This window comes from Oncorhynchus kisutch, linkage group LG10 (genome assembly GCF_002021735.2).
Source record: "Oncorhynchus kisutch isolate 150728-3 linkage group LG10, Okis_V2, whole genome shotgun sequence".
Taxonomy (NCBI): Eukaryota; Metazoa; Chordata; class Actinopteri; order Salmoniformes; family Salmonidae; genus Oncorhynchus; species Oncorhynchus kisutch.
Window position 1 is genome coordinate 28,772,209 of NC_034183.2, and position 22,715 is coordinate 28,794,923.

At 42.4% G+C, this 22,715-nt stretch overlaps 1 protein-coding gene across 1 annotated transcript in view; it reads right to left on the reverse strand.

The window, feature by feature from the left end:
• Positions 1–5,590: 5,590 nt before the first annotated feature.
• The window catches only part of LOC109897508 (PR domain zinc finger protein 5), a 64,341-nt gene continuing 47,216 nt past the window's right edge, over positions 5,591–22,715 (reverse strand). Inside the window, exons 14-16 of the mRNA XM_020492008.2 lie at positions 17,534–17,619; positions 10,275–10,379; positions 5,591–7,390 (exon numbers count right to left, since the gene is read on the reverse strand). Of these exons, the coding sequence (XP_020347597.1) occupies positions 7,226–7,390; positions 10,275–10,379; positions 17,534–17,619 (356 nt within the window). The 3' untranslated portion in view covers positions 5,591–7,225. The remainder of the gene's footprint in view (positions 7,391–10,274; positions 10,380–17,533; positions 17,620–22,715) is intronic.

Below are 22,715 nucleotides of genomic sequence, written 5' to 3' on the forward strand. Positions count from 1 at the left end.
GAGTAGCAGGTTCAGCGTGTCTAATGTAAAGAGCTCAGACAGAGGCCCTGTCTCACCTCACATAGCTGTGAAAAGGACAGAGACACTGCATGTCATTCTCAGTGTCTAAGTCACAGCTCTGTGTGTGTGTGTGTGTGTGTGTGTGTGTGTGTGTGTGTGTGTGTGTGTGTGTGTGTGTGTGTGTGTGTGTGTGTGTGTGTGTGTGTGTGTGTGTGTGTTTTCAGTGCAGGCTAAGTCAGCACATAAAAGGTGTGTATCCTAGGGTTGCTCCTCTCCCTGCTCTGACGGGAAACAGACCTTCAGTCCGGTGTTTGGTTTCTCCATCTCTCCCACAAGTGGGACTCTGTACAACCAGCTCACTTTCAAACACAAACACAAATCTAAAACAGAGCTTGATCCTACAAAGGGACAACTACAGCCTGATGTCAGTGTTAACATTCACCTCCCTGCTGTTTACTGATATTACATATCATTACATGTATTTACTTGTGGTTCTGCGCGCCTGTGTTGATAATGTATCAAAGCACAAATGGTGTGAGTCAGTCAATGGCTACATTTACCCGTGCTATTGTGCATGTCTGTGTGGGTGAGCCCTTGGGCCTCAGTGTATGTCTCTCTGTGTATTCTGGCGTTGAAACATTTCTTTGCGTGTCATTACCCTTGGCATCTTGTCTTAACTGGTTCATGAGCTACAGTGTGCTCTTGGGAGATTTGTGCTGGGCGTTTCAATGTAGCCGAACCCTGAAAGACGTGTTTAGGAGGACAGAGAAAAAGAAAGAGAGAGGGAAGATGGAAGGATAGGGAGGAGGCAGGTAAAGGGATGAGTAGAAAATGCGTAAGAGAAGAAATAGGGTGGAACTCTCATCACATTTGCACAAATGTTTAGACTAGACCAATTAAGACTTCTCTGTCATCGCCAATCACCTAATTCCCGGAACAGCTATCAGTGAACATTGTGGGAAGGAAATGGGATTTTGTAAAGATGGCTCTGGTTTGGAGAGAGGAGAAACATCCATTACACAGCAACAGCCTTCCCAAACATTCCCAAACTAATAAGAAATGATGTGTTGAATTAGATTATGTGGTGGCTCTTGACATTTGTTTCTAGTTTCGTGAGCTACATTGAACCTTGGCAAACGCTCAGAATTTGATAGGGTTTTCTGTTAAAGTGAGTTTTTGTCAAGAACATTTTGGACGGAGAAAAGTTCAATCCTCTTAGGGGCGATTCCACGACAGCGGAAAATGTTTTTTGGTATCTCAGATTGTTCTGCCAATTCTCACATAGAAACTTCATTGGGAGGAAGAATGTTTGACATGTTTTTACATTTGCATCACTTACCATTTTTTGGGAAAATCATGATGAAAGTTGCCATTTTAGGCCTTTCTAGACCTACTGGATACATTCCTACTGTAAGACCCTATGATGTGTGAACCGTACATGACACAGACAACAACACAGTGTCAAAGCATTTCAAACACAATTTCTTCTCAATGAAGTTTCTATGTGAGAATTGGCAGAACATTCTGAGATACCGCAAATATTTTCTGCTCCTGCTGCCGTGGAATCGCCCTCAGTTGTTATGTGAGGTGTGAAGTTGAATCCTGGTCATTTTATCTGTATACTGTACACGCTCTCTACACAAGGTCTCATCGTGAAGAGCACACCTGATGTCTGTTTCAGTTTAAAATGAACAGGGCAGAGGAGATTCTCCTTTTCTTTAGGTATGATAATGTGCTCGATGACATTCCCCAAGTCTCTCCCGGTCGTGGCTTGTAAAGGTGCAGACGGGGCTGTGGTCACGAATGACACTGCAGAGTGAAGGCACACGCAATGCACCCGATGACAGGACTGAAGACCGCTGGGGCTATAGAGGTGGACTTACTGACTGATGCCTTTTGCTCTTCAGACATTTATTATCAACATCCATGTTTTCTCTGTGGTATTTTACTTTTCTCTCATCCTGCCTCTAGACCTCTGTCCAATTCTCCTCTTTCATCATCCCCCTCTCTCCGCCGAGAGAAAAAGAGGGGAAGAGTGTTTGTTGGATCAAGAGAAACCTCAACACATTCATCAGATATTGGTTAGAGCCTGTATTTCAGAGCCCAGGCCTGAAATGCAGTTACTGCTCAGAAGGAACAGCGTATTTGACAGAACTGGAAAAACAGTCATATAAAAGAAGCTGACATTCTTGAACTGAACATTGTTTCGGGACAATGCCTGTCCAGCTTTGTTCTCTGTACATTGTTACATTCACAGCGTTTCTCACGAGCTTCAGCCTCAGCCTGGAGTCTGAGGCATCTTGTTCAAATCAAGTCCCACATCCTGGCATTTACAGTAAATCAATAAGAACACAATGTCTGAACTCCAAATCTGCATCTTCTCAAACAATGTGAGAACACCACTGTTCCTTTCTCACTTTTCCCTGACTGTGAAAAGCCAACTGAGATTTGAGGTGTTGAACTGTTGCACCCTCTACAGCCACCATGGTTATAATCTGACCCTGCTGGTCATCTATGAATGGATGTAAAAAGTGCTTTATAAAATACATTTGATTGATAAATGCATCTTGCTTGTGATACTGGGCTGAATACTGTTAGAGGAGGATACCATTTTCTAAAATGCATTTCTCATGTTTTGAATCTTCAGGAAGCGTTTATGTTGGTGCGTGTGTGAGGCTGGGAATTGGGGGATATGCCTTTCCCAATTTGCTACTAATTAAATAATCTCTGTCTACCTGACCTGATAGACCCCTCCTTTTCCATGCAGTCTGGGAGACTGGAGATGAGGTTAGACCGTCTCCTCATTTAAATACGCGCACACGCACACACACACACAGAACAAGGACAGATACAATTGTGTTGAGTATTTCACTGCAGTGCTTTCTTTGACCAGCAGAGGCTTTGAGGTCAAACTAGAGATATTTAATCTTTCTCCACCTACAACACTCAATTATCTTTACTAAACTTGTCTACGACTCTTTTTCCTGCTGGTGTTGTCTTACTGACTGTCAAGTTCTTGACATCTAAGTGGTTTTGGGCATCAGGTTTTTTTGGTACCCAGCTTTAAAGGAATGTCCAGGAATGTTGGTACAGAGGCCCAGAAGAGACCCACACACCCTCCCTACACAAAATGCACATGGATGGCACCCTGCACATGGGCACCCAACAACTCCGCATTCCCCTGGTCACGGAAGTGTTCCGGACTATCCGTTACCACGGCAACAGTGACCAAACAGCGTGGCGAGACAACATTGTCCGTGTGATTCCCGACGTGATGGTGGTTTTGCTGTAAACCCCAGCTGGTGTGGTAATGACACTCCATGGCAGTGGGCGTAGCTGGCGTGGGGAGTTGTGGGTGGACCCTGGTCTGGTCTGGGTCCAGCCTGGTCACACTCACAGATGGGGAGGCAGAGCAGGGAACTGGGGCTTCCAGTAAAAACATGTCATTAGAAACACATTGACTTGCTGGAAGCCCCGGTGTGCATGATACTACAGCTCTGTATGTGGAGATGGGGGGCTGTCCCATGAAAACACACACTGCGTTGAGGTGTGGAAACGGTTATTCCACGGTTGAGAATATTGACTTTGTTTACAATATGAAAAAAAATGACTGTTTGAGAGCGTCAGCTCAGCCCTGAGGCCTGCCCACTAAGAGCAGACAGTGGGCAGACAGCGAGCACAGCCGGCCCAGTGGGCAGAGTGTGTGCAGGGACCTATGTGCTGGCTGAACCACGCCCGGCCCGGACAGCCATGTGGTGAACCCAGCTTCAGATGGAGTGGAGGTTAACATGGCCACATCTGATCTGAGAATCCTGCAGAACAGCCAGCCGCCCAGTCCTCAGGAACACTGGGGCTTTGAATGGAGAGGCGCATGTACATGTCGCTTCCCATATCCACCATCTCCCATGTGTTTAGCACGCAAGAGTAGCATATGCCTAATCAGTCTCTGGGGGGTATAGGTGTTACCAGTTTAATACATCTGATTTATTGATGGATTTTGCACAAAAACAACAACACAAACAAGCACCCAAACACAGAAAATAAACATGCCGAATGCATTGGTTTTATAAACCAGAGTATGTGTTTGCGGAGACTGACTGTCAAACATGACAGGATTTATACCCACTCTTAACAGACTATTTGATGACAAGCTTAGAGACTCCCAGCTCTGGGAGTCTGATCCAGCATCCAGATGGCATTCAGGAAATTCTCACAGACTCAGTAAACGCTTCAAAACAGACGCCTTTGAACCTATCAGGAGCTTCAGCAGTGGGTGAGTGTGAGAAATGAGTCCCTTTATAGCGAGAGGAGAGAAGAGAGTAGAGCAACCATCAGATTGCCTGATCTAAAAGCAACCCACTAAAGAGGCTAAGTGGGAACTGTAGAGATCAGGCAGCGGTGATCAGTGGTGACAGTGGCCACTGAGGGGGAAAAACACTTCAATTAACTCCCAGCAGACTGTCAGCCAAACCAAGAATAAGGGTTCAATTAACTCCCAGCAGACTGTCAGCCAAACCAAGAATAAGGGTTCAATTAACCCCCAGCAGACTGTCAGCCAAACCAAGAATAAGGGTTCAATTAACTCCCAGCAGACTGCCAGCCAAACCAAGAATAAGGGTTCAATTAACTCCCAGCAGACTGCCAGCCAAACCAAGAATAAGGTTTCAATTAACTCCCAGCAGACTGCCAGCCAAACCAAGAATAAGGGTTCATTTAACTCCCAGCAGACTGCCAGCCAAACCAAGAATAAGGGTTCAATTAACTCCCAGCAGACTGCCAGCCAAACCAAGAATAAGGGTTCAATTAACTCCCAGCAGACTGCCAGCCAAACCAAGAATAAGGGTTCAATTAACTCCCAGCAGACTGCCAGCCAAACCAAGAATAAGGGTTCAATTAACTCCCAGCAGACTGCCAGCCAAACCAAGAATAAGGGTTCAATTAACTCCCAGCAGACTGCCAGCCAAACCAAGAATAAGGGTTCAATTAACTCCCAGCAGACTGCCAGCCAAACCAAGAATAAGGGTTCAATTAACTCCCAGCAGACTGCCAGCCAAACCAAGAATAAGGTTTCAATTAACTCCCAGCAGACTGCCAGCCAAACCAAGAATAAGGGTTCATTTAACTCCCAGCAGACTGCCAGCCAAACCAAGAATAAGGGTTCAATTAACTCCCAGCAGACTGCCAGCCAAACCAAGAATAAGGGTTCAATTAACTCCCAGCAGACTGCCAGCCAAACCAAGAATAAGGGTTCAATTAACTCCCAGCAGACTGCCAGCCAAACCAAGAATAAGGGTTCAATTAACTCCCAGCAGACTGCCAGCCAAACCAAGAATAAGGGTTCAATTAACTCCCAGCAGACTGCCAGCCAAACCAAGAATAAGGGTTCAATTAACTCCCAGCAGACTGCCAGCCAAACCAAGAATAAGGGTTCAATTAACTCCCAGCAGACTGCCAGCCAAACCAAGAATAAGGGTTCAATTAACAACAACAAAGCGAACAAATGTAATCAACTCAAGTGTTTTCTGAAATACCCCAACGTCAACAGTTAATCGACACATACTTAGAATTAACAGAGTAAATGGCTGTTTGGTAAGTAATGAGGTTTTTATGAAGTACATTTCAAAACAGGAAAGTGTGATGTGAAATATTCACAGTTTGAGATGAATAGTAAAAGATACAAACTGTGTAACAGTCTGTGGAACACAGGAAGGCTATGGTCTGACCATATAAAAAGAACAGATAAACATACACAATTGCACCATCCATTAAATACATTATCCATTTAACATACAGGATTTAAAAAACAGGAGTATAAACAGAAAGAAACTGCTTGGTCCCTCAATATATGAAATAACCATATAAAACAGTCTTAGCAGACATGAAATACAGTATTATGAACAATTTGTTGCTCTTCTTTTGACAAACAGTAACAGTAACTTTGACAACAGTAATAAGGAATTTATTGCATTTCCAGACAATGCATGGGCTGGAGGAAGGGAGTAGGCTGGCTGTGTTTGGTAAACATCTCTGTCTTTCAAACTCTTTGGGAAGTGTGTTACCTGGTCATAGAGCTGTAACGGAGTAAGGCACGGTACGGTTGGCATAAGATGGAAACCTAGAAGCCGATAAGCAGGAAAGAGACTTTTGGAGCGAGGCTAGTTATTGTATCGCGCTGAATTGTCTGGACATGCCACTCCCAAACTTTCCTATTAAAACTCAATTGAATGTAAAGTATAAACAGGAAGCGAAGAGCGGTTTGGAAGCAGATCAGAACAGCGTGGGTCTTGCGCCTCATCCAAACCCCCTGTGAATTGAATATGTACTCCATACTCCATAATTCTTATGTGCAGGATATGTTCCGATATTGAATTCTAATCTTTTCCATGCATTTTAATCCTAAAAAGAAAAGACTGCTTATTGCTACATCTGAAATGCATAGCAGGCCATCCTGTACGTTTAACACTGTAAATATACAGTGAACTCCAAAAGTGTTGGCACAGATAAATGTTTTGTTGCTTTGGCTCTGTACTCCAGCACTTAATAATAATATTAATGGGACAAATTAATTAATGGGACAAATTCACTTGCATGTGTTTTAGAGTAGCCACAAGTTAAGTATTTGGTCCCATATTCATAGCACACAACAACTACATCAAGATTGTGAACCTACAAACCTGTTGGATGCATTTGCTGTTTATTCTGGTTGTGTTTCAGATAATTTTGTGCCAAATAGAAATTAATGGTAAATAGTGTCATTTTGTAGTCACTTTTATTGTAAATAAGAATAGAATATGTTTCTAATGCATTATTTACCATTCATTTCTATAGGGCACAAAATTATCTGAAACACAACCAAAACCAACAGAAAATGCATCTGACAAATTTGTAGTCACAAACTTCATGTAGTCATTGTGCGCTATGAATATGGCACACAATACATAACCTTTTACTACTTTAATACACATACTGTAAGTGGATTTGTCCCAATACTTTTGGTCCCCTAAAATGGGGGCACTATACAAAAAGTTCTGTAATTTTGATATGGATGAAAATACCTTCAAAGAAAAGCTGACAGTCTGCACTTTGACCTCATGGTCATTGTATCATTTAATATCCAAAGAGCTGGAGTACAGAACCAAAACAACCACAAAATGTGTCACTGTGCCAATACGTTTGGAGTTCACTGTAGTTTATCTTCAGTAGTATCATATACAGTAGATGGCTCCTAGCCCTCTGTCTCCCCGTGAACATTCTCCATGTGCACTTTGAGGTAGTCGTTCCTGGTGAACTTCTTATGGCACAGCGAGCATTCTGCCATGGGCCTGTTGGGGTTGTGGGTCAGCTTGTGCCTGCTCAGCATCTTCTTCAGACTGAAAGACAGATCACACACCTACAGAGAGCAGAGGAGAGAGAAGTGTGTTAGTTAGCTCTGTCAGAGATTAGAACGGATTAGACCTTAACTACAATACATACACATCTCTGTTATAGTAGCTCTCTGATGGATCTTACTGAATTAATTCAGTCCTAAACTAAACAAGTATGCTGCAGAGCAATATTAAGCTTTACAATCCCTATTATGGGTACAGCCAGCTGACTGAACCACATTTAATTGGTACTGGAAATCACACGAGAGAAGGCTTAGATAGAAATCCTATTTTCCCCGACATAAAGAGGGATTAAATTAAACATAACATCCATCGCAAATGATCACTTTCACACCCCAAAAAAACCACTCAATTTCACACTACCAGTCATCTTAATCCTGCATTGGCATGGGTGCAGCAGTTCAACACCCGGACTCAGGCTTCCCAGCATGTCTTCTTCACACTTAAATACCATCCATTCAAAATGCAAACAGTAGAGAAGTCCCCTAAAGTTCCTGTGACAGAGTGTGTGTTTCTGTGATCACATCATCAACCAGGTTTAATCACCATTTAGGATGCACGTCATAACACACAGACGGCAGGAGATACAAAATACCAAAGGAATTGCACTCAAAGTCTTTAATAGTGAATCAACAATGCATTTCATAAATTGAATTCAAACACATCCTTGAAATTATTAAAAATAAAGAGATGGCCTTAACTGATAACAGTACTGTCCTTCGTTTCCCGAACCTCCTAGTGCTAACCCAGCCAGTCTGGGCTTAAAAGACCCATCATGTCAGAGGGTTCTGAGGGTTAAGGAAACAGCCAATTTGATTGGCTTTGAGATGTAAAACTATAGTAATTTAAAAAGACACAGTTGTGGGTCTTCCATAAAACAGAATAAAAACAGTGGAAGGAAAGATGTTTTCCATTTCCAGACATGTTAAGAGGAAAGTGAGGGGGATCCAGAGACTTTAACAGGTCTTAAAAGATCCTTCCAGAGCATCAGCAGGACCAGTGGTCGCGTGTTTCTCTCTGAGAATCATTATTACTCCTGCGGTATTATAAACAGAGGGTAATTTCTCCCTCTGATCTTCTCAATGTGTTTACGTGAGATCAGTCGACTAGACCTCTCCAGAGGAGAGAGATCTTTATCTTCCTCATATTGAGTTTTAGCCCACATCTGGCCCCGTGCCACAGTCTGGCTGAGCTGAGTACATGCACACACAAGCACACATACATAAGCGTGGACACACATATGTACACATACAATCAGTGCCAGTCAAAAGTTTGGACACACCCACTCATTCCAGGGTTTTTCTTTATTTGTACTATTTTCTACATTGTAGAATAATAGTGAAGACATCAAAACTATGAAATAACACATATAGAATCATGTAGTAACCAAAAAATTGTTAAACAAATCAAAATAGATTTGAGATTTGAGATTGTTTGCCACCCTTTGGCTTGACAGCTTTGCACACTCTTGGCATTCTCTCAACCAGCTTCACGAGATAGTCACCTGGAATGCATTTCAATTAACAGGTGTGCCTTGTTAAAAGTTAATTTGTGGAATGTCTTTCCTTCTTAATGAGTTTGAGCCAATCAGTTGTATTGTGACAAGGTAGGAGTGGTATACAGAAGATGGCCCTATTTGGTAAAAGACCAAGTCCATATTATGGCAAGAACAGCTGAAATAAGCAAAGAGAAACAACAATCCATCATTACTTGAGTACATGAAAGTCAGTCAATACAGAACATTTCAAGAACTTTGAAAGTTTCTTCAAGTGCATACGATAAGTTCATTAGAGTTAACAGCACCTCAGATTGCAGCCCAAATAAATGCTTCACATAGTTCAAGTAACCGACATCTCAACACCAACTGTACAGAGGAGACAGCGTGAATCAGGCCTTCATGGTCTAATTGCCGCAAAGAAACCACTACTAAAGGACACCAATAAGAATAAGAGACTTGCTTGGGCCAAAACATAAAAGCTATGTACTTTAGACCGGTGAGTCCAAATTTGAGATTTTTGGTTGCAACCGCCGTGTCTTTGTGAGACACAGAGTAGGTGAACAGATTTCCGCATGTGTGGTTCCCCCCGTAAAGCATGGAGGATGAGGTGTGATGGTGCTTTACTTGTGACACTGTCTGTGATTTATTTAGAAGGCACACAACCAGCATAGCTAACACAGCATTCTACAGCAATACACCATCCCATCTGGTTTGCACTTAGTGGGACTATCATTTGTTTTTCAACAGGACAATGACCCAACACACCTCCAGGTTGTGGAAGGGCTATTTGACCAAGAAGGAGAGTGATGGAGTGCTGCATCAGATGACCTGGTCTCCACAATCACCCGATCTCAACCAAATTGAGATGGTTTGGGATGAGTTGGACCGCAGAGTGAAGGAAAAGCAGCCAACAAGTGCTTAGCATATGTGGGAACTCCTTCAAGACGGTTGGAAAAGCATTCCAGGTGAAGCTGGTTGAGAGAATGCCAAGAGTGTGCAAAGCTGTCATCAAGGCAAAGAGTGGCTACTTTGAAGAATCTGAAATATATTTTGATTTGTTTAACACTTTTTGGGCTAATACATGATTCCATATGTATTTCACAGTTTTGATGTCTCTACTATTATTCTACAATGTAGAAAATAGTAAAAAATACCCCACACCATTTGGAGTTATGGTTAAAGTGGAAATATGTAACTTTTGGTGCCACCTGACCAAATTCACATTGAAATGTGATTTATAGATCTATAATTCTACTTGAAAGCAAGTCTAAGAAGTGGTAGATCTGTTCTATGTGCGCTATTTCTATGCTTCCCGTTCTTAAGTTTTGGTTATGCGTCTTTTACTTAGCAATCAGGAAACGGCGGAGCAACTTCAAAGGCCCAGAACTTACATCACACTGGAAGGGTTTCTCTCCGGTGTGGGTTCTCATGTGTTCGTCCAGACCTCTCTTCTGACTGAAGGCCTTGTTACATTCACTGCATTTATATGGCTTCTCCTGCAGGGACACACAAACAAACGCACACTTACAGACAGATCACCTCTCAACACACAGCCAACCCGTATACTATACACAAATACTGTACTCAAACAGAGACATGGACTCTCACACAATGGACACCCACAATCACACACACACCCTCATATCCTCTCACTTCAAACCCCACCGCCCCCCTAGTGAGTTTATGAAGATATGAAATGAGAGATTGTACAGCCCCTGCAGTAGGGAGGAAATGGCAAGCGTATGGGGCCATAAGGAACACATGGAACCCTCTAAAGCGTAAGAAAACACGGCACAGAAAAGCCCTTTGAACATGTACCAGTGCGCCGGCTCACTGGGGCTGTAGAATATCACCCTCTTCTCCACACCTCATCAGTTTACCAAAGAACATTTCCTCTGTGCCTTTCAGAGGCCTGTCTGGGTGTCACTCAAAAGCTCCTATCGCTCTGTGGGGGTGTGTGTTTTGTGTGTGTGTGCGTGATTTTCTGGGTGGACAGTCACGCTGTGGCTCTTTTTGACAAGACTCACTGATAGCAAAGTCTCTACCCATTTAGTGCACAGTTGTCATGGGAACCGGGTGAATACAGGAAGTAAGGGTCCTGGGAAAAGAGCTATCATGTGGGCGGGACAAGGAGTGGCCAATGACACAGGATACAACTGGAGGTTAAGATCAGGTTCAATGCATATGTCTGTGAGTGTGTGTATATGAGTGAGTGTGTATGAGTGTGTGTGTGAGTGTGAGTGAGAAAGAAAACGAGAGACGCCTAACAGTGTGTGTGGGTGTGTGAGTAACTTGGGTGTGGAGACCAAACCAGAACATAAGTGACGGTTTGTGTATTGTAAACCGCCAGATAAACCTGCTAGTTTAATTGGTATCACTTTTCTAATAAAGCATCACTTTCACACTCAGGGGAAAACTTCCTCCTGAATGACATACAGAAAACCAAAAAAGGTTCAAGTTCAGAGGTCAAGAAAACACACAGATGTATAGGGGTGATGTGGAGGACCCAGAATGCATCACTGTGACCCCAGTAACATCTGTATCTGCTCTTCGGCAGATGTTCACCCTTGTGACATTCAACCTGACCCTCTGATTGGCTCATTTCTGAATCTGTCCAGTCAGGAGCCAGCGGGGTTATGAATGGAGGGATAAAGCTCTGTTTATGTACTCTAAGAGATCCAGTAGGATCACATTTCATATCAAACGTGGTCAATGGTCATCTCTAAACAAACATCCTCTGTAATCAAATACAAAATCAAACCCATATACCCCTAGGCACTTCTTATGGCTTTGAAAGAATTGGAGGTAATTAGCAATATGGTGATGCTTCCGCCTAGCCTACTAGTGGGCAAGGTGGAGCAACTGCCGTATTGCTAATACCCATCTAAACTGGTCCGTTCACTTAATGCTGTGATGAACCAATCAGAGACTGCTATATTGGACCAATAGGGACCAGCTATAACTGACCAATGAAAAAGTGTTACAGTAAAACCCGTTCAGAGGTTTCCAAACTGAAAACAGAGGAGCTTGGAAGATTCTGATGGAACTTCAGAACTCTGGGCCAAAGTCAAACAAAATCAAACAGGCACCCCCACAGAGGGAACCAGTGGAATTTTAATCAGTGTGTTTACAGTCAGATCACTCTTGTCACCATCAGAGAAACTTAAAGAGATTAATAAAAAATCTCTGACCAGGCAACATGTCAGACGCTTTATACGAATCACATGTGTTCTATTGTAGTTGCCGATGGTTTGCTATGTGGGATAAACACACAACTCTAAACAGATCCATCTCTAAACTATACATTAACACTGAGCTGGAGCTCCTTCAGCCAAATGGCATTTGTTCTGCTGAGGGGTGACTTCATCGTCCAGCTCTCTGCTGTGTGTCAGCTCAGCCCATATTTCACTACTGCAGTCACGGTGCTCTGAGCAAAGACAGAGCCGGGGACACACAAAGCCATGTCTCAATTCAAACATGAATGTTTCATCAAGTCCTCGCTAGAGAATAGGAGCTGATAGGAGTGTCCCTGTGCCGCCAGCTGCCTGTTTCCACTGTACTATTTTAGGTCAGAAGCTTTATACTGTACCTGCAGTCCAGGTTCATAGAGTGCAACGTACTGATGTGTGCTTGAGCAAACAGGAAATGTACTTGAAAACGTGTCAACAAAACCGACAGGGCATACTCGTATGAATTAACGATCATGTAAAAAGTCATAAATAAATACTTGTACATAAATATACAGTACCATGGCCACACACACACACACACACACACACACACACACACACACACACACACACACACACACACACACACACACACACACACACACACACACACACACACACACACCTCATGGAAAGTGGTGATTAGGTGGAGAACTTCAGTGGGTAGAGAAGTAGTGCAGAGGCACGGGCAGGAAATGACCTCATGAGAGAGCAGGGTGACCATGCTCTTCCTCTCCCCACCCTGAGCAGCTTGGTCCAAGCTCTGAGTCAGTGTACATTTACATGCTCATCGTATCAACACTAACGACACCTGTCATGTCCTCACAATGTACAGTCAGGAACCCAATCACAGTCTTTCAAACTGTGCTCAGTGTCTGCTGTGAGATTGCTATTACATGTGGATGTATTCTAGTCCACCATATACAGCTCTAAGTAGTAATCATTATCCTCCCCAGACTTTAAAAATAAATAACTGTGGGAGAAGCCTACGTGAGTGTCCTGGAATCTCCTCATGGAAAAAAAAGTCCTTCAGCTTTCATGTTTGCAGAGCGAGACACTGACTGGCAAGACAGGACTCCTCTCTATTCCTGGCTGCCTGGCAGAGGTGTGTGAACCTCTATTCCTGGGTGTTAGGTTCTACAGCTTGGCTGAGCATGGAGCAGATCAACTAAAGCGTAGCGCTGGAGATGGGTAGATAAGCATTTATGGACACCTGGGACTGGTACACCATATATACACAAAAGTATGTGGACATCCCTTCAAATGAGTGGAATTGGCTATTTCAGCCCCACCCATTGCTTACAGGTGTATAAAAATGAGCGCACAGCCATGCAATCTCCATAGACAAACATTGGCAGTAGAGCTCAGTGACTTTCAACGTGGCACCGTCATAGGATGCCACCTTTCCAACAAGTCAGTTCGTCAAATGTCAATCCTGCTAAAGCTGCCCCGGTCAACTGTAAGTGCTGTTATTGTGAAGTGGAACAGTCTAGGAGCAACAACGGCTCAAGGGGGAAAGTGGTAAGCCACACAAGCTTACAGAACACGAAACGCCGAGTGCTGAAGCGCGTAGCGCATAAAAATAATCTGTCCTCGGTTGCAACACTCACTACCAAGTTTCAAACTGCGTCTGGAAGCAACGTCAGCACAAGGACTGTCCATCGGGAGCTTCATGAAATGGGTTTCCATGGCCGAGCAGCCGCACACAAGCTAAGATCAACACATCAATGTCCAGCGTCGGCTGGAGTGGTGTAAAACTTGCCGTCATTGGACTCTGGAGCAGTGAAAATGCTTCATGGTTCAGGCTAGGCCTCTTAGTTCTATTGAAGGGAAATATTAACGCTACAGCATACAGTTGAAGAGAGAAGTTTAAATACACCTTAGCCAAATACATTTAAACTCAGTTTTTCACAATTCCTGACATTTAATCCTAGCAAAAATTCCCTGTCTTAGGTCAGTTAGGATCACCACTTTATTTTAAGAATGTGAAATGTCAGAATAATAGTAGAGAGAATGATTTATTTCAGCTTTTATTTATTTCATCACATTCCCAGTGGGTCAGAAGTTTACATACACTCAATTAGTATTTGGTAGCATTGCCTTTAAATTGTTTAACTAGGGTCAAACGTTTCAGGTAGCCTTCCACAAGCTTCCCACAATAAGTTGGGTGAATTTTGTCACATTCCTCCTGACAGAGCTGGTGTAACAGAGTCAGATTTGTAGGGCTCCTTGCTCGCACACACTTTTTCAGTTCTGCACATACATTTTCTATAGGATTGAGGTCAGGGCTTTGTGATGGCCAACCCAATACCTTGACTTTGTTGTCCTGAAGCAATTTTGCCACAACTTTGGAAGTATGCTTGGGGTCATTGAACATTTGGACAAACCATTTGCAACCAAGCTTTAACTTCCTGACCGATGTCTTGAGATGTTGCTTCAATATGTCCACATAATTTTCCTACCTCATGATGCCATCTATTTTGTGAAGTGCACCAGTCCCTCCTGCAGCAAAGCACCCCCACAACATGATGCTGCCACCCCCGTGCTTCACGGTTGGGATGGTGTTCTTTGGCTTGCAAGCCTCCCACTTTTCCTCCAAACATAACAATGGTCATTATGGTCAAACAGTTTTATTAGTTTTTCATCAGACCAGAGGACATTTCTCCAAAATGTATGATCTTTGTCCCCATGTGCAGTTGCAAACCGTAGTCTGGCTTTTTATGGCGGTCTTGGAGCAGTGGCTTCTTCCTTGCTGAGCGGCCTTTCAGGTTATGTCGATATTGGACTCGTTTTACTGTGGATATAGATGATTTTGTACCTGTTTCCTCCAGCATCTTTGCAAGGTCCTTTGCTGTTGTTCTGGGATTCATTTGCACTTTTCACACCAAAGTACGTTAATCTCTAGGAGACAGAATGCGTCTCCTTCCTGAGCGGTGTGGCAGCTGCGTGGTCCCATGGTGTTTATACTTGCGTACTATTGTTTGTACAGATGAATGTGGTACCTTCAGGCGTTTAGAAATTGCTCCCAAGGATGAACCAGACTTGTGGAGGTCTACAATTTTTATTCTGAGGTTTTGGCTGATTTCTTTTGATTTTCCCATGATGTCAAGCAAAGAGGCACTGAGTTTGAAGGTAGGTCTTGAAATACAGCCACAGGTACACCTCCAATTGACTCAAATGATGTCAATTAGCCTATCAGAAGCTTCTAAAGGCATGACATCATTTTCTAGAATTTTCCAAGCTGTTTAAAAGGCACAGTCAACTTAGTGTATGTAAACTTCTGACCCAGTGGAATTGTGATACAGTGAATTATAAGTGATATAATCTGTCTGGAAACAATTGTTGGAAAAATTACTTGTGTCATGCGCAAAGTAGATGTTCTAACCGACTTGCCAAAACGTTATTTTGTTAAAAAGACATTTGTGGAGTGGTTGAAAAACGAGTTTTAATGACCAAAGTGTTCGTAAGCTTCCGACTTCAACTGTACATTCAAGACGATTCTGTGCTTCCAAATCTGTGGTCAATGCCTGACCTCACTAATGCTCGTGGCTGAATGGAAGCAAGTCCTCACAGCAATGTTCCAACATCTCGTGGAAATCCTTTCCAGAAGAGTGGAGGCTGTTATAGCAGCAAAGGGTTGACCAACTCCATATTAATGTTCATGATTTTGGAATGAGATGTTTGACAAGCAGGTGTCCGCACACATTAGGTCATGTAGTGTATCTTAGACACACACAATTGCAAATATAAACACAGTAGCATGTGTAGATGTTCCTACATAAAAACAGAAACGTATGCTTATGTCACGCCTTGGTCATTGTATTTTGTGTTTTCGTTATATATTTGGTCAGGCCAGGGTGTGACAGGGGTTTATGTTATTGTATTTCGTATTGGGGTTTGTAGTATTTGGGATCGCGGCTGATTAGGGGTGTTGTATAGGCTTGGCTGCCTGAGGCGGTTCTCAATCAGCAGTCAGGTGATTCTCGTTGCTTCTGATTGGGAACCGTATTTAGGTAGCCTGAGTTTCGCTTTGTCTTTCGTGGGTGATTGTTCCTGTCTCTGTGTAGTTTCACCAGATAGGCTGTATTTATGTTTCACGTTCCGTTTGTTGTTTTTGTATTTATTAGTTATTTCATGTATCGTCACTTTTTTCTTCATTAAAGATCATGAGTAACCACCACGCTGCATTTCGGTCCGACTCTTTCGACAAACGAAGAACGCCGTTACAGCTTAAGGATATTTCATGTGACTTATGGAATACACCATAAGTCATGTCATAGTAAGAAGTTATTTCCTAGCTCATTTGGTGGTTAAAAATATCCGGCAGTAAAAACAGCTCTCAACGAAAACAGATCCAGGATGTTACTGTTATTCCTTTGTAGGGTTGGGAATTGCCAGGGACCTCACAATACGATATTATCACGATATGTATTGTGATTCGATTAGGGCTGTCACTTACCCCTCAAAAATATATTAGACAATCGAGTCAATTTTTCTTTCAACCAATCAATTGTCAAAATGTTTAAATATCTATTTTTCCATATATAGACACACCCTATGTGTTTTTATAAAATCAACTATACGTACTAAACTTGTCTGATGTTTTAAGCACGCTGTTTGATTAAATAACTAAGACACACAAATGACTCAAGAGGGAGCCAGAGATCAAGATAGCCTAACCAGAAAAAATATATATTCCCGACCCTCCTCCTTCCGCTGCTGCTGGCCTTCGCAGATTTTGCCATTACACTCCTGAAGTTGCTGGTAATAGGCTACACCAGCTTTGTAGGTTAAACCAATATATCTTACCATTTCTACCGACCAGTCAACTAAATGGGGTCTGCCCTAGATTCTATACTGCAATTTTGTTGCGATTTGATGTTCCAAACATATTGCTCACAATGTCTACTACAGAGAGACAAGAGAGAGCAATGAATAAACGAGTTTTGATCAGTCATTAAATAAAAGCGCTGAAAAATTGTTGGCTCACTATTTAAAAAGAAGATGGAGAACAAGCTATAGAATGAAAAATATCAGAGTTTTGTTTCAGGTACAACCGAATAGCGCTAGATAACTAACTACCTGCAGTAGCAAAAAGAAACTGGGGACTTGGGAGTCAAATATTGATATAATATTGTACAAACCTGATATTGTGATATGTAACTGTATACATTTCCATCACTATCACTATCACTATTCCTTGGCTTTCATGACTGGTTTTTACACTCAAATACATAGAGACATACATGTGTGAATACACACACACACGTAGGGGTGTGAGGATGGAAAGAGGAGGAGAAGGAGGTAAAGGGAAATCTAACCAATTCCATGTGGCAGAGAAACACCAACACCTCAAACTGTTCCTGGAACAAAGAGAGGGGAGAGTGTGTGGTAGATGTGGGTGTGGAAAAGAGACTTACCCGAGTGTGTGTGCGAATGTGCATCTTCAGTCCATCATTCTTGCTGAATGCTTTGTCACAGTAAGGACACTGGTATGGCCGCTCACCTAGAGAGAAGCATCAACAGAAGGATCGACACACATCAGCGAGAAGGAAACATCAAAATCAATACAGAGAGGATTACAAATACAGTGTGCAGATGCTCTTAAGTAGTTTAGATAAGCGCACATTTGTCTACACACTAGGCAGTATGCCAAAACTCTTTGAAACACAAAATACTACACAATGATCAAACACTAGACATATATACACACACATCCACCCAAAACTACTATGACCATGGTAATCTTCAAACAGAGCAGATCTAAGCTCAGTGGAATTGGAGGCATGAAAAAAATTTAGGGGGAAAATCCAAATTTTTGCGCTGCGGCTGGCCACATGCAGACCCTGATCAAAGTTATCTGTTTCCTGCCGGCCGGGCCTCCAGCTCTGATGCAGTGCCGCAGAGACGGGAGGGGAGATCTTCATGTTTATGCCACCCCTGCCCCTAAACTAGAGCTGCTGGCGCTGCCATGCACCGATGCACTACACTGCACTCTGACACTGATGGGGGCCACAAAATACCTGAACTCATCATGAGGGCCGCAGTGGCTCATGGGTCTGCGTACATCCCACATCCATACCCACATGCAGTCAGAGCCGGTCCTAGCCTTTTGGGGGCCCTTGCGAGCAAAACATTTGAACAGCCCCTTTCTTGATAGCAAAAAAAAACTAGTTTTATACACTTTATTTCCTGCAATTCTACACATTTTGCCATGGGGCGTAGACAGTGCTTAATTTGAGCCGGATCCTGCCGGAACAGGATCTGGCACCTCTCAGTTTTGGACTGTTTCCTTCCAGGAACCCATTTGCCAGGATCTGGTACCCCTCATGGCATAATTCTTTTTTTCACTGTTTGCAATGTAAAAAATGTAATAAAAGCAATCAGGGTTAATTCAAGTTGCCTCCTCTGTAATTCCCCTTCCCCCTAAAAAACATTGTGAAAACGTGCCTGATAAGAATTGATTTGAGTTAGTCCGGCCCAGGTTTTTGGATTGCACAACATTGTAGCCTATAGACAAATGCATGTCCATTGCTGTGGGGAGAGAGAGAAGCATGCCTGTATCTCTCACAGAACTAGAATGCCATTTACTTTCTATGATCGCTCTCCCTCTCTCTGCTCTGATAGACATTAGCCTGCAACTCATCTCTCCAGCGTTGTACTTATGTACTCATAGCCACGGGAAGGGTTCTGGAGGTTCTGGCAGCAGCCCTGATGAATTGAAATACATTTGGCAAGAAGTTATAGAATTACTGCTGTCTGTTGGGAAAGAAATGCAATAATTCAGAAGACTACACCTGAAGTAGGCCTATAATTTAGCCACAGAAGATCAATAGCTTATTTTTTATTTTTTTTAAATGTGTCTAGCTGTGGATTGTGTGTAGCCCAATAACAGGCAATGCCTACAGTTGGGAACATGTGGCAAATCTGTCAGTGAATAGCATGCAGCCAAAACAGGGCTTTCGCAATATTGCAAATACAATCGTGGGAAAACACAGATTGGAAAGCAAATGGATCCTGCTGAAAAGAGAAGACTAATCTGCCTTTAGGCTACCAAATATGTTACCAACTTCCAAATAGGCTTATTGAGCAAACAGCATTGTTTTACAAAGGAAAACAAGAGAGAGGCTTTTGACACAAGGGCATCAGCCATCGCTGATGAGTGAGCTGCGCATCATTGGATGATTCAATTAAACTGGAAAGCTTTTTTAGGACTATAATTTCCTCCTCATATTGTACAATATGTGTGTCTCCACACACCTCAGCCTTGGCTATTGATGGATTCAAGATGTTTTTAATGATCTCAGTTTCAGTGTCAAAGTGGCCTGTCATTTCAATACATTTTTCGGCATTGAAAAAGATTCTGCCAAAGTCTGCAGTCATGTAAAATGATGTATAAATACATAAAAAAGGTCTTCCCGGACCCTAGGCTACAAACTTTTTGTTCCGGCACCTGCCAATTTACAAATGAAGCACTGGGCATAGAAAATATGTTGCAGTATTAACTAATTTCATACAATTCTACTCATTTTGCCATGGGGAAGAGAGAAATGTTTGCAGTTTTTAATAGGATATCTGAGTGAGAATGACTAACAAAATCAAAGGGGTCCCGCAGTTGGTCATTTGACCATGATTACAAGTTTAGATAGGTGGCTAGACTAATTTACCAATCTAAACAATGTTAGGTGACATGAGTGAGTGAATGTCAGTAAGTGACATAAGAGAAAAACTGCTGATGCACAGCCACATTTTTTAATTGCATCTTGTGTATTCATTCTACTATTCTAACTCTCAATAGTAAGTTGGTCCGTGGACCTGTGCTGAGCATAAATCTGGTTCTTCTCAAGGCCCTTTTCTCCCTTTAGCCATGCTGCCTCTGGTTGTGCTCTGATGCTTTTCTATGCAGGGAAACCCTTCTCCAGGCTGTAGGTCCTCACAGGAACTACAATTATGAAGGGATTCTATGGTTGTTAGGTTCGGGTAGAGGTTATTATAATGTAGATGTGTTCTGAGAAGATCCTCACTGGGCAATGATGAAGAAAAGCAAACAGAACTCCCACAAACCTTCTCAGAATCAGATAAAGTCAAATATCCTTTTATCCAGCGTTTCCCAAACTTGGACCTCGGGACCCCAAAGGGTGCACGGTTTGGTTTTTGCCCTAACACTACACAGATGATTCAAATTATCAGCTGTGTAGTGCTAGGGCGAAAAACTAAACGTGCACCCCTTGGGGTCTCGAGGACCGAGTTTAGAAAACCCTGCTTTTAATCTTATTCGAATCAAATAAAATGGTACACACTCACAAATCTGCCTATAGTTTAATGATTGATTATTTGTCACACTAATCCATGTGTTCTTTCTAGTGAGAGAAAAGGCCTCACAATCAGTAGTACCGCTTGTCTCATGAAAATACATAGCTCCAAAGTAAGAACACACTACAACCCATAGTCAGGCTGGCCTGGCTGAGCTGAGCCCGGGCCCAGTGGATCAAAGACAGGCCAGCCTAACTCCCAGAGATCCTATCTGAGCACGCTCTGTACGATGGCAAAGAGGATGTGACAGGCTGTCAGTCAAACAGCCAGCAGACACGTGGATCTATTTACCCCAGAGCTGATCCGCAGCCCAGATAGCACAACCAGCACTGATTACCAACCTATATATGGAATATGAGGTAACTCATATAACCGCAGTGAAAATACCCCTTCCAAAGGAAAATACAGTGCAATACTTGTAAGGTAGTATTTTGGGGTTCCACCATGGTTACAGTGCCTTCAGAAAGTATTAAGTAAAGCCTGAATTCAAAATCTACACACAATACATCAGAATGACAAAGTGAAAACATGTTTCAACAAATGTTCAAACATTTACTGAAAATGAAACACAGAAATATTTAATTCACGTAAGTGTTCACAATGCTGAGTCAATACTTTGTTAAAGCACCTTTGGCAGCGATTACAGCTGTGAGTCTTTCTGGGTAAGTCTCTAAGAGCTTTCCACACCTGGATTCTTTTCAAAATTCTTGAAGCTCTGTCAAATTGGTTGTTGATCATTGCTAGACAAACACTTTCAGGTCTTGCCATAGATTTTCAAGTAGATTTAAGTCAAAACTGTAACTCGGCTATTCAGGAACATTCACTGTCTTCTTGGTAAGCAACTCCAGCGTAGATTTGGTCTTGTTATTTTCCTGCTGAAATGTGAATTAATCTCCCAGTGTCTGGTGGAAAGCAGACTGAAACAGGTTTTCCTCTAGGATGTTGTCTGTGCTTAGCTCCATTCTGTTTCTTGTTTTATCTTTTGAAAAACTTCCCAGTCCTTAATGATTACAAGCATACCCATAACATGATGCAGCCACCACTATGCTTAAAAATACAGAGAGGGTACAACTGTAGTAATGTGTTGTATTTGCCCCAAACCTAACATTTTGCATTCAGGACATTGCTCTGCCACATTTTGTGCAGTGTTACTTTAGTGGCTCGTTGCAAACAGGATGCATGTTTTAGAATATTTTTTCTATTCTGTCCAGGCTTCATCCTTTTCACTCTGTCAATTAGGTTAATATTGTGGAGTAACCACAATGTTGTTGATCCATCCTCAGTTTTCTACTATCACAGCCATTAAACTCTGTAACTGATTTAAAGTTACCATTGGCCTCATGGTGAAATCCCTGAGAGGTTTCCTTCCTCTCCGGCAACTGTGTTAGGAAGGACGCCTGTATCTTTGTAGTGGCTGGGTGTATTGATACACCATCCAAAGTGTAATTCATAACTTCACCATGCTCAAAGGGATATTCAATGTCTGCTTTTTTAAAATCCATTTAACAATAGATGTCCTTCTTTGCGAGGCATTGGAAAACCTTCCTGATCTTTGTGGTTGAATCTGTGTTTGATATGCACTGCTCGACTGAGGGACCTTACAGATAATTGTATGCGTGGGGTACAGAGATGAGGTAGTCATTCAAAAATCATGTTAATCACCATTATTCACACAGAGTAAGTCCATGCACCTTATTATGCGACTTGTTAAGTAAATGTTTACTCCTGAACTTATTTAGGCTTGCCATAACAAAGGGGTTGAAAACATATTGACATTTCAGCTTTTCATCTTTAATTCATTTGTAAAATTTCAAAAAACATACTTCCACCTTGACATTATGGTGTATTGTGTGTAGGCCAGAGACCAAAAAAAAATCTAAATTCAGGCTGTAAACACAACAAAATGAAGAAAAAGTCAAGGGGTGTGAACGCTTTCTGAAGGCACTGTATTTTACTGCTTCTGAACAACTGAAGTCAGGAGAATGAAATAGTTAACTAGACCACAACAGCCACAACCAGGTAACACCAATGTATGAAACTAAAGACAAGACTATTTTGGCTCATTTCTGGGTTAATAGAATCAGGGTATTTTGGACAAAATTAGTCCCCTTAGAATAAGAGCTGTTCCTGCCCGTGTAAATAGAACAGTTCCAGGGGGAGAAGTGAGACAGCAAAATGGTAACTTAATAAAACACCGCCTTAAGAGATACTGATGACTGTGTGTGTGTGTGTGTGTGTGTGTGTGTGTGTGTGTGTGTGTGTGTGTGTGTGTGTGTGTGTGGGTACCAC